This window comes from Orussus abietinus, unplaced genomic scaffold (assembly GCF_000612105.2).
Source record: "Orussus abietinus isolate OABI.00-Male unplaced genomic scaffold, Oabi_2.0 scaffold1, whole genome shotgun sequence".
NCBI lineage: Eukaryota > Metazoa > Arthropoda > Insecta > Hymenoptera > Orussidae > Orussus > Orussus abietinus.
In genome coordinates this window covers 4,502,069-4,512,915 of record NW_019396017.1, presented here as the reverse complement: position 1 = coordinate 4,512,915, position 10,847 = coordinate 4,502,069, and the positions used below count along the sequence as shown (strand labels likewise).

General features: G+C 38.2%; 4 protein-coding genes across 7 annotated transcripts; 2 read left to right on the top strand and 2 right to left on the bottom strand.

Annotated features, from left to right (window-relative positions):
- Positions 1-4,085, bottom strand: LOC105698076 (dynamin-1-like protein). Of its 2 annotated transcripts, XM_012421999.2 has the most exons (10): positions 3,700-4,085; positions 3,060-3,624; positions 2,656-2,903; positions 2,055-2,585; positions 1,720-1,884; positions 1,389-1,556; positions 1,238-1,322; positions 937-1,148; positions 750-867; positions 1-689 (listed from the first exon to the last, which is right to left on the bottom strand). In XM_012421999.2, exons 1-9 carry the CDS (start codon positions 3,799-3,801, stop codon positions 811-813), a joined length of 2,133 nt encoding a protein of 710 aa, XP_012277422.1. In that variant the 5' UTR covers positions 3,802-4,085; the 3' UTR covers positions 1-689; positions 750-810. The 2 variants fall into 2 exon arrangements, with proteins under 2 accessions (XP_012277422.1, XP_012277421.1); XM_012421998.2 differs by having other exon boundaries at positions 1,238-1,556.
- A 226-nt stretch (positions 4,086-4,311) lies between these two features.
- LOC105698189 (iron-sulfur cluster assembly scaffold protein IscU) lies at positions 4,312-5,537 on the top strand. Its single transcript, XM_012422222.1, has 4 exons — positions 4,312-4,514; positions 4,745-4,969; positions 5,095-5,173; positions 5,250-5,537. Exons 1-4 carry the CDS (start codon positions 4,425-4,427, stop codon positions 5,351-5,353), a joined length of 498 nt encoding a protein of 165 aa, XP_012277645.1. The 5' UTR covers positions 4,312-4,424; the 3' UTR covers positions 5,354-5,537.
- Positions 5,538-5,641: 104 nt separating this feature from the next.
- Positions 5,642-7,462, bottom strand: LOC105698186. Of its 2 annotated transcripts, none has more exons than XM_012422218.2 (5): positions 7,254-7,462; positions 7,101-7,185; positions 6,781-6,995; positions 6,176-6,517; positions 5,642-6,009 (listed from the first exon to the last, which is right to left on the bottom strand). In XM_012422218.2, exons 1-5 carry the CDS (start codon positions 7,371-7,373, stop codon positions 5,668-5,670), a joined length of 1,104 nt encoding a protein of 367 aa, XP_012277641.1. In that variant the 5' UTR covers positions 7,374-7,462; the 3' UTR covers positions 5,642-5,667. The 2 variants fall into 2 exon arrangements, with proteins under 2 accessions (XP_012277641.1, XP_012277642.1); XM_012422219.2 differs by having other exon boundaries at positions 7,101-7,181; positions 7,254-7,345.
- An 8-nt stretch (positions 7,463-7,470) lies between these two features.
- On the top strand, positions 7,471-10,374 carry LOC105698188 (pleckstrin homology domain-containing family J member 1). 2 transcript variants are annotated; one of them, XM_012422221.2, is made up of 3 exons: positions 7,471-7,844; positions 8,120-8,352; positions 9,258-10,374. In XM_012422221.2, the coding sequence occupies exons 1-3, from the start codon at positions 7,754-7,756 to the stop codon at positions 9,282-9,284; spliced, it is 351 nt and encodes a 116-aa protein (XP_012277644.1). In that variant the 5' UTR covers positions 7,471-7,753; the 3' UTR covers positions 9,285-10,374. The 2 variants fall into 2 exon arrangements, with proteins under 2 accessions (XP_012277644.1, XP_012277643.1); XM_012422220.2 differs by lacking the exon at positions 9,258-10,374 and having other exon boundaries at positions 7,473-7,844; positions 8,120-9,036.
- The last annotated feature ends 473 nt before the right edge of the window (positions 10,375-10,847 follow it).

Sequence of the window (10,847 nt, the reverse complement as noted above, 5' to 3'; positions counted from 1 at the left end):
TTCTGCCTTGGGTTCATATTTGTTCAACGCGGTACCACGGTTCTCAAATTCAAGAATAACACATTTACTTTGTCATGCACCGCATACTTTGATGTGCTCTTCGTGAATGTGCATCAAAAGATCGTACAACCATACGCTGCACACTAAATGCCACTGGGGGTCGGTAGAAATACATCGCTTAAAATTACTCTCTTATACCCATTTGAGGGTGTTGGCGCGCACTCAAATCACTGAAGTTAAATCTTAACTTGCGGACACAGGTGCGAGTTCCCTCCCACCCAATAATAATATTCAAATATAAAAATCATAGAGAGGCTTCGATAACGGCTCTATACCTCTCGATCGGAGATGCTACAAAAAGTCTAGTCTAAAACATCGTAATTAAAACCGTAACAGGAAAGATTATCATCTTTCTAAGTCATCTGTGAGCCTGTAAACTGATTCAGTTAAGACGTACGATTCAGTGACTCGAGAATGCATTAACATGTGGCTGAGGTAATCGATAAGCGATAACGAACGATCCGCAATTAAAAATAAATTCCCAGTCAATGTGCAGATGGTTCACCACATAATCCGATGCAATGAAATTTCACATCGCAGTCAATGCAGACGTGACAACCGGGACAGCGTTGGCGATTACCAAGTGGCTGACTGTTATGCAGCTGATGCAGTGGCGTCTGCACAGGTAGCTGAAATCAAATAGATGTCACAGAGAAATTAAATATCTTCGTTAACGCAAAGAGTATTACCTATTTTGCGACTAGCCTTCGACGTCTCGTTAAACAATTCAACGTTCGTCGGACGAATGGGTCACCACATATGTGTCTCTCGAATCTCACTGATAATGTGGCCCGCTTGTGTCAAAGCCTGTGGAACAATTCAACCGGTATTATGTAATCGGATAAATCAGGTGCTTGTAAGAGAACTAAAGTATACCTTCAACATATCTGCCGCTTCTTTACGCCTAACAGCTATGTGCTCGCTTTCGTTCAAGAGCGTCTCCACGTGGTCCGACTTATACAAATGCGTAACCAGTTCACTTTGCAAATTATCTTTTACAAAGTTAACTAGAAAATGCATTACTGCTTTTGGCACGCTGTCCTGGATCGACTTGCGTACGATGTAGAAGTAAGATTTTATCAGCCGTTCTAGGGAACAAACGGAAAGGTATCTACGTTACAGACAACGTGCAACAGGTTTCCTTCAAAAGAACGTCTTAGTTTTATCGCTGTATTACCAATAACGTCGCAGTCGCGCTGTTCTCGATCGCTGAGTCTACGTGAAGTTTGAGTGGGTACTTCTGGCAGTAGATTTACAGGCTTCTGTTGAGGTGAACCCCTTTGTAAGTCATTAGAACTCGGAGATACATTCTCGTCACGATTTCTCACCGGAGAGCCGTTCATGGATCCACTGGTAGACTCCAGTCTTCCCTGTGGCAGCAAATTACCCAGGAACCAGTGATTTTGTTGCTGCTTTGGATCACCCGATTGGTCTTTATTGTGTTCCGGAAATATTGGTATCTCGTCTCGACTACCACTTGACTTTGGTGTGCTATTCTGTGAGACAAAAAGTTACCTGACTTCTAGCTAAGCTGTAACATAGTATAAGCTGTACACCGATACCGATGTCGCAGGCAAAGATAATAATTTCCCCGATGGCATTCGCGAAGACTTCCTTCATTGGATGTTCCAGATGTATAAACGCAACATTAGTAATTACCTGTTCTATAGGACCAGGCGGTACCGATGATAAGTGTCGTCTGTTAACTTTCTGTTGATCCACTTCGGCATTTTTTAGTAACGAAGACACAACTGCAGCGTCTTTATGAAAATCAGGGTGCTTGGTGTTAATATAAGCTAATTCTATGGCCACTAGGTTTTCCACCTGTAGACCAAATTGTATGTTAAAGGACTGAGTTAGATATTTCAGTGCATTCACTAATGACACTCAAGGGCGATGTGAAATCAACAATTTCTAACAATCTACCTTATCATAAATATACAGAGTATAACAGATTTTGTTGTTTCACACCACCTCGGTAAGCATTAATTCACCATTTGATTAGTCGTCGGCAAACGTCTGCGAAGCAGTTGTGTGACAACATCGACGATGCGTTCATGCAATTTTGGGAAGCGCAGCATCTCCTGTTGCACTTCGGTGCCACAGTGCTGGATGATTCGCTGCATTTCCTCATGCACCAGTTCCACGCATCTCAGTGAGGGCTCTTCCAGTCTTCGAATTTGACGTTTTACAAGTAATTCAAAGGACACCTCCGGAACAAAGAGAGCGGGCCTGGGTCCAGTCGCGTTTCTAATCGCAGTTAATATGTCCATTTTGGTTAACCCAGCCAACGGATGAATGGAATCCAAGGTTCTACCGAATGTCTCATGGAAGATGTAGCAGATTCTGGCTCCACCGCACAACTCCGTCGTTTCGATATTCCTGGCAGTGCCCTCGATAGTGGAACAATAACTGCTGGCAAACTTAGTTATGATTTGAAGAAGAGTCTGACTCTTGTCTCTGACATCTTCCCCGTACGAGTTCAATAATGTTTGGAATTGCGAGACCATTACGTTGACCCGAGTCTGGTGACAAGAGATAAATTGAAAGGTCAATTGAATGCTAGATTCTAAAATAATCCAAGGGCTCACCTACCTTTAAGTCTGGGAGACAATCTCGAATATGGTGCATTAGTAAGCGATTCAATGTTTTGGCCAAATAGGGTGTTCCATTCCTATTAGCTAGGGTGGGATACTTTCGTTGCAAGAATGTCGCCTCGTCCTTCAACGAATCTTGAATAGTCTTTTTGTTTATTATATCCTGCTGAGAACGGTTGACCACTCCAATAATTCCCAGTTTAACAGGGATCACTCGACCGCATATGATGTCGATGGCATCGGTTCCTCAATATGCAATACGTAAAGTCATAGTAGCAAAAGAATAGGTACCGAAAGGATGCATAACCTCAAATGTTATCCTCTAAGTGAGGTAATAAAATCCAGAGTGCAAACGTTTTCAAACAATTTTATATTAATATATAATGTCAAAATTAAATTTACCTGCATCCATAAGATCTAATTTAGTGACAACGGCAAGAGTTCGCCTTCCATCGGGATCGACATCTTTACTGAGTTTTAAGCTCTCGCTAGTTGCCATGTCGGTGTTGGCAGTGACCACTGCCAAAATTATTGAGTTTGGATTACATATGTATTTAAGTACCAGCTGGCGTATCTGAGATTCTATGTCTTCCGGTTGATCTCCGACAGGCACTTTGGTAATTCCTGGCAGGTCGATCAATGTTAAATTGACGACATTCTTTGAATAAATCTTTAGATTGATTGGTTCCGGGCAGATGCCTTTGTTGGTTCCAGCCATGCGATCTGTCTCATTTTCAATCTCTCTGCGAATGTCATCAAAATCTTTGTAAACCCTATTTTTAGTATGCAAGAACGTTCCCCACTCGTCAAGATCGAGAGTTCCTTCTTCGGCGCTTCGATGCTCCCAATCGTCCTTTGGCGAATACACGAGTTGCAAGACCAACGGTCGACGCGTCACAATTCCTGTTCCTCGAGGCAGAAAGGAGCGCCCCACCAGACTTTCAATAACGGAGGATTTTCCTGAACTCTGTAATAATAATAAATAAAAGTAAAGCATAAATAAGTTTCACCTCGAGCCCATCAGGGATATTTAAAAACTAACCTGAGTGCCTAGTACAACGATTTGAGGCAGTTGAATAGCATCGGCACCAACGGTATTGAACACATCCTGCAGTTTGTTAATAACAGGTATCAAGGCTTCCATTCTGCGAATAACCGAACGACTGATCGATCGAACGGGTGAACAAGGATGCCGGTTACGCCGCCAGATTCGTTATTTAATGCCACCTTCTCGGAGACGAGATGACGGTTCCGCCCGTCAGGAATAATAACAGCGAAGATCACTTTAAAGATTACTATTATTTTGCATTAAGTATCATTCCACGGATTGGCAAGAGGCAGAGAAAAAGTTAGGCGATAAACATCCTCTACAACCTGTGACTTCCACTGCACACCGTTCAAACTTGAACAAACTAAAATATTGAATTGGAACACTACTATGAAGAAGATGTATGTACTGGTAACGACACTCTGATGAAAAGGTGGAACCATATCCACATTATAGTACCGTCTCATTTTAAGATGACGCTTTTAAGAATTCTTTGCGCCAGAAGGTAGAGAGTGCTGCTAGAGAGCAGCACAAGATTACAATCCTGTAAATAACAAGTAATTTCGAATCGAAGACTAAATGGATACTTCATGGTTCACGTCTAAAGAAGCCGCACCGCAACGCATTTGCGGCATTCACCTGACGTTGTCTGACATCTGCGATCCGCGGCTTGCTGCGTAAATGTCAAAAGTTTCTTCATTTTTGTCGATACAGTAAATATGGCGATGTGGCGGCTAATGCCTATGAAATTGACGGAAACGTCAAAAACCGTCTTTGGCAGCGTTCCGTGTATGTCATACCATCCAAAGGTAATTAATTCATCGCGACCTTCATAAGTTTATCCGTCCTTTAGACAACGTACGCAATAGACATAAATATATGACACGATCTGTACGTATTTCTGCGAATCAATAATATTCGTCCGATCTTATTTTTAACATTCGTTCCTATTGCTCTTAAAAATCATGGAAATGTAATGGTACTTATTTTCAGTATATTGCTCTTCTTCATTATAATATACACCATTTTCTATCTTCAGGTATTAGATCATTATGAAAATCCAAGGAATGTTGGTTCTCTGGATAAGAATGACAGCCAGGTGGGCACAGGGCTCGTTGGCGCTCCTGCTTGTGGTGATGTCATGAAATTACAGATTAAAGTTGACAAAGATGGAAAGATCATAGATGCTAAGTTCAAGACTTTTGGTTGCGGTTCCGCCATAGCATCCAGTTCCTTGGCTACCGAGTGGGTCAAGGGAAAGACGGTACAGTAATTCATATGTACCTAGTCCTTCTTTTATAATATTACATGATACATAGTACACATATCACAATGAAATATTTTATTACATCGGTACAAATATATTTATTCTTTGCACTATCCTTGCAGGTAGATGAAGCTTTAAAATTAAAAAACACGGACATTGCTAAAGAGCTGTGCCTCCCACCTGTTAAGCTACATTGTTCGAGTAAGTGTAATTTTATTTTTATCTTGTAAAGTTGCTGTCATTTCATTAATATTATGATGTAATTGTAATATTATAGTGCTTGCGGAAGATGCAATTAAAGCTGCATTGTCCGATTACCGTATAAAACAACAAGCTTCAAAGTCAGAAACGGATGGAGGTGGTAAAATTCAAGCTCAGTAGCAGCATAGGCTGATATCAAGTATAATTATAGTAACATAGAAATGTTGCAACATTCCTGGTACAAACATATTAAATCCATAATCCACCAATGTTGCAGATGGTACGTACTATTTTCAATAATTAATAGTTTATATAAATGAAATTTGAGTTCTATGTATTTGTGAAATAAATTATTTAGATAACACATTTTGTCTTATCTGCATTTGTTGTTATAATATTTACATCCTGTACACATATGGAGCATTGCCAAATCGAAGTTTACTGGTGCATTGTTATTTGCATTGTGGATGGTACAATTTTTACAAATATATCCTCTAAATTTGAATACAATGAGGAATTAACTGCATTATCGTTTTCAATTCAATGGCGAGTTCTCTATCATTTTTTGCAATCTGCTTTTCCTTGTGTTGTAATTCATCTTTTGCTTCTGAAAACCAATTTTGAACTTCTGAACCAATCTTTTGAACTCTTAGAAATCGGGCCACACAAGTTGATTTCAATTTGAAATGTTCAGGTAATGATTTATCGTATTTTAAATTGTGCAGACGGTGTTTCACTAAATGACGTAACAAGTTTATGAATTTAAATAATTCCGAATAACTTGTTTCAGACAAATCATTTCTTATATGTTTTGATTGTTCTTCTATCACAGTTATCTGTAACAATATCAAAGTAAGAGGTTTATGAATGCAATGTATTATTATCAAACTTTTTTATTATATTAGATAAGGTTAAAAGTAGAGCACGATATTTACAATTACATACATTAGAATATTAATATTAATTTATGCATTCGTAAATAAATGTTATATATATACATACCATCCAAGAAAAGAAAACATGTTGCTTATTTGTCCACTTTTGATGTGTGTTAATCATACAGGCTGCCAATTGTAATTTATTCAATTGTTGCTTACATCTATCGGGATAATTTACTTCCTTACAGGTAGATAAACTTTTATTTAGTGCCATTTCCCATACACTCAGATGTGGTAAATTGCACACATTTACACTGGCGGTATGTATCTTAGCTGTTAATTTTGTTTTTTCAATCACCAATTCTGTGATTTCTTTAAGATTATGATTTATTTTACCAAACTGATGACCAAGGTTACTCATTTGATTCTCAAGTGATATCGACTGTTCTTTCCATGAAGTAAGGTCCTGACAAATAAGTCATATGTAATTACACGTTAGAATGTCTTTGGGATCAAACAAAATACCATTCCGTTAATTCTTTGTATTAGCATATCATCATTATTATGATAACCTTCCTATAAAATATGTTCATGCAAAAATGTATATAAATAACTCACTTTTGCCATTACATTAAGATGTTAAATATCAAATGTATATTAAAAATGAAAAGTTTAATATATTTTTAGTATGAAAACAGATATATTGTACAAACAAAATGTTATGATTACCAGATTGATGTTTACTTCAGAATATTCCTTTCCAAAACTACTGGATTTAATTTTTGACAGTATAACATTGTTTAAACTGTTTTGAGTGCCACAAATCCATGCAAAGGCTAACAATAGTTGTCGAGTGCTACAATTGTCTTCTTCATCCAATGTGTAAAACTTAATTACTGGGTATTGCAACATGGCAAAGTATAATTTTATGACTGAAATTTTGTCTGACATCCATACGGAAATAAAAAAAAGAACAATTGGTTAATAACCTGCCTTGAATGTTATTATTTTATTTCAAATAAATATATACGAATTAAAATAAAAGTTACCGTATTGTTCGAGATAGGAACCATAATCCATATCTCTTACAGCATGTGAACTCAATATGTATAAAGCTGACCAAAAGGATTCTGCCTAATAAAATGTCCAATATAATACCATTTAGCGTGATAAAATTGTATTAAATTATGCATCAAACCTACTGTCTCTTTACAATTCTGATCAAATTTAGCCGTTCTGAAATGCTCCGGTTTAAGCGTACTATTCATGGATAGACGTAGATGTTTACATAAAAGAGCTATAATAGATTTAATATCAGACATAATTCTTTCTAGAGTCTGCAATATTTAATTTAGTTTTCTTAATCAAAATTCCGGACTGTTCCAGACTGTCAAAGCTCCACTCGGCTCCATTTCTTACCTTCAAAATGGAACTACAGTTCGACGTATCAAATAATTGATTTGAATCAGAGATGGCGCTTTATCCGCCGTCCCGCTGTTAAAACGACGCATTAAGTACCATAACATCCGCAGTAATAACGGCGCTCGCGTCGCAAAAAGTTCCACAGCGGTACTCTCCGAGCATGACTGTATCATCTTTGCTCATCTTCCTCTCCGTGTGTATGTACGGGCGACTGGTTACGTGTGACAAAAGTCGAGAGCTGAGGATTCCACTATTTTATTACCAAAAGAATTGAAGAATCATGAAATTTAATGAGAAGGAACTCGTTGAGTTGAGTACTGGAGCTGCCGAACGCGAGGGACGTTTAAATCACAAACGTGCTCACAAATCAGGTTAGGAATTAAATATCGATCAATCGTAAAATGCCGGCTATTTTGAATAGCCTAACTCATTATTTGGGTGTTATTGGTTACACAATTAGATATTACTTATTATTTTAAAATTCGATTCGCCAAATTTTGTGCTTCGTCGTATGTCGTATATTTGAACATGACGAAAGTGAGTTAAGGAGCAAAATTAGCATCACCTTCTGTCAAATTCGTACATACGTTTTAAGTGTCCATTTCACAGTTGTCTAGTGTCAACATTTATAACTCTTCTGTTTCAGGTTTTAAAGAAAGATGGTTCCGGCTGAAGTACAACCTATTATTTTACTTTAATATTAATGAATTTGGACAAATCGAATGGAAGCAACCAGCAGGAGTAATAGTTCTAGAGAACTGTAGCATTAATGTTGATGCAAGCTCTGAAAGTGCATTTGCATTCAGCATCAGTTTTCAAGATGAACACGATAAGCGACATATACTTAGTTGTCGTTCCAATGCCCAAGTAGAACAATGGGTGAGCACTCTTAAAGAAGCCAGTTATGGACACTGGCGATCTAAATTAATTATGCTTCAAGAAAGGCTATCTAAAAAAACGGGAAAAGATCCCCTTTTAATGTATCCTAGAAATGAAGGAGTAGTAAGAGACGAAGCTTGGGAACCGGCATCGAGTTTTCGATCTCACGTACGGTTGTTTACTACTTCCGTCGTAACGTCACCGATACATACGATCACCAGGGAAGTAAATTTAATTGAATTTTCCTAATGCTTGAAAACAGTTTTACTGGACAATTTTTGTACCGGATTGTATTATAATCAAATAATTCAAAGCCGTATAATTTATGCCAGATTATAAAAACGTCCCATGCGTAAGAAATATACGTGGAAAAACTTATTGGCAAAATGCTTATAATGTAAAAATGAACATCGAAGTACGTTATAGTGATATTATATTTAATTATTCAACACATTCCTCCGGATACTAGGAACTGAATCTCATTTAAAAAATCACATTTTAAACATAGACGATATTTAGTTTAGAAGATTCCATTTCATCGCTACCTCATGCATCGTACTATTAAGTATTTCAATACCAAATACTCTGCTCTATTTATTGCTACGGTATATTAACGTGTTTATTATATTTTACTAAACGGAAGACCTTGTATCGTGAAAAGAAATAAATGTATTTTTCTAAGTATTCTGCAGAATGCATACTTTAATCCAATGGAGTTCAATCGCAATTGCAAAAAAATGTTTTGATAACCTTGGTTATCAAGGCCATTTCAATCGTCATCTATCTAATCGCGATAACGATGCTCCGTGCGAAATGGCTTTTCATGTGATTCCGACTGTATAGATTTTAATTGACCGAATACCGTATTCGGACAAATTTATGAGCAATCACATGATTTGTTTAAGGTATCATCGATTTCGCCAAATGCGTAGCCATGAAATGAATAGTAGAAACAACTGCAACCGAACCAACTAAGAAGAAATGGAAATAAACAAAAGAATGCGTTAAAAAGCAAATACTTAGTGCAATTTATAAAAATCCATTCGACGTGGACGGACCTTATTCGATAGATTCGACGATTCGAACCGTATCGGATCGATGCCGAATCAATCCAAGGACGTAGAAGTGAGTAAAATGAACGTTTAATCCATCTAGTGGTCACGGGACTAGGACGAACAAAGACACATATGGATCGAGTAAAGTCAAACACACCCATGATAGATTGGATCCCATGTCGTATTTAAGGGAGACATTTCGATGATCCTGTCGGACAAACGTAGGATCGAACTAACGTCGTGGGTGATTTGAATCAACCAAAAGCCTATCCGTATCAAAGGAATATTCGGTAAACCCGATAGGGCCTGTACTTCATTAAAACGAATTCTGGGATGTCGCGGACGACCAGAGAATTAATCATAGAGGAGGTACGCTCGTACGTCGAGTAATTCCAAATACTCGTGTGGTAGGTTCGATTGAGTATTGGATCCGATAAATCGTGAATCGGGGAAACTACCTCTATGTTGCGTAGCTGTGGCGTCGGCTCTTCCCACGAATGAGAACAATTGGTTGAATTCGCTCGAAAAACAGATTTTTACCTTTTTCACCTTGGAATTTGATGCAACCTATTCTTCCGAGCAAAGTATTTCAAAAGTGTATCGTGCTTTTTAATAAGCCGATTGTCTAATCGAAGCGGGAGCTCGCTTTAATAATAATCATTAATCGACCAAAAATTAAAGCGCTCAATCGACCATGTACTTTAAATTCAGCAACAACGAAACTCGTACCATTTCAACTACCACGCCTCTTTCGCGTTATATCCATACTCGTGAAAATTACGACATGTCGTTAAAAATAATCTACTGAAAGCACGAATAGCACAGTTACTGCACAGGTAAAGTAGTTACCGCTATTTCGAGAGTTACTAAACTTCGAAAGGTACTGATAATATCACGTATCGCCCCCATCGTTGTGGTTTGCGTCTTTCCGAAGATCCATCGGATCATTTTTTCTAAAATTGAAAGATCTTTATTATAGAAAATTAAAAAAATAACAATGCCTTGAAATGGTACCCTCCGCAATCCTTCGCCACGCAAACGTGAAATATAACTCCGTTTAATCTCACCGTTGATTCTCTGGAGCAACGGTTACCAATCTTTCTAACTAAGTTTGGAGTCCCTTTTTGAAATTATCGGATGAGCCATTCCGAGCAGCCGAGCATTGGGTAAACAATACCGGCTAATTATGCAGCGCAGGGCGTGAAACGTTCTACGGGTAAATCCGCGTAGAAATACGTACAATTAACGAGCTAAGTTCGCGATTTCTTGCGCATCCTGGGTCGGCAGCCGTTGCTCTACAAATTACACGAGGTAAATTTAATGGCAAAAACAATGCGGACGATCGCGACCGCACCCGACCCCCGAGGGCTAAAAAGAGCAGAAATCGGCGATCGGTGATTTCGGAGTGGACGAGAAATGTCGATAAATAATAGACCAATC

Excerpts from the sequence above, each read along its gene's own strand:
- LOC105698076 (XM_012421998.2), bottom strand. The coding sequence starts at position 3,801 with ATGGAAGCCTTGATACCTGTTATTAACAAACTGCAGGATGTGTTCAAT. Across the intron at positions 2,586-2,655 it reads ATTGTCTCCCAGACTTAAAG|ACTCGGGTCAACGTAATGGT; the intron begins GTAGGTGAGCCC and ends TCTTGTCACCAG. Across the intron at positions 868-936 it reads AAGCGGCAGATATGTTGAAG|GCTTTGACACAAGCGGGCCA; the intron begins GTATACTTTAGT and ends ATTGTTCCACAG.
- LOC105698189 (XM_012422222.1), top strand. The coding sequence starts at position 4,425 with ATGGCGATGTGGCGGCTAATGCCTATGAAATTGACGGAAACGTCAAAA. Across the intron at positions 4,970-5,094 it reads AGTGGGTCAAGGGAAAGACG|GTAGATGAAGCTTTAAAATT; the intron begins GTACAGTAATTC and ends CTATCCTTGCAG. Across the intron at positions 5,174-5,249 it reads TGTTAAGCTACATTGTTCGA|TGCTTGCGGAAGATGCAATT; the intron begins GTAAGTGTAATT and ends GTAATATTATAG.
- LOC105698186 (XM_012422218.2), bottom strand. The coding sequence starts at position 7,373 with ATGTCTGATATTAAATCTATTATAGCTCTTTTATGTAAACATCTACGT. Across the intron at positions 6,996-7,100 it reads TTCCTATCTCGAACAATACG|ACAAAATTTCAGTCATAAAA; the intron begins GTAACTTTTATT and ends TATGGATGTCAG. Across the intron at positions 6,518-6,780 it reads CTGAAGTAAACATCAATCTG|GACCTTACTTCATGGAAAGA; the intron begins GTAATCATAACA and ends CTTATTTGTCAG.
- LOC105698188 (XM_012422220.2), top strand. The coding sequence starts at position 7,754 with ATGAAATTTAATGAGAAGGAACTCGTTGAGTTGAGTACTGGAGCTGCC. Across the intron at positions 7,845-8,119 it reads CAAACGTGCTCACAAATCAG|GTTTTAAAGAAAGATGGTTC; the intron begins GTTAGGAATTAA and ends CTTCTGTTTCAG.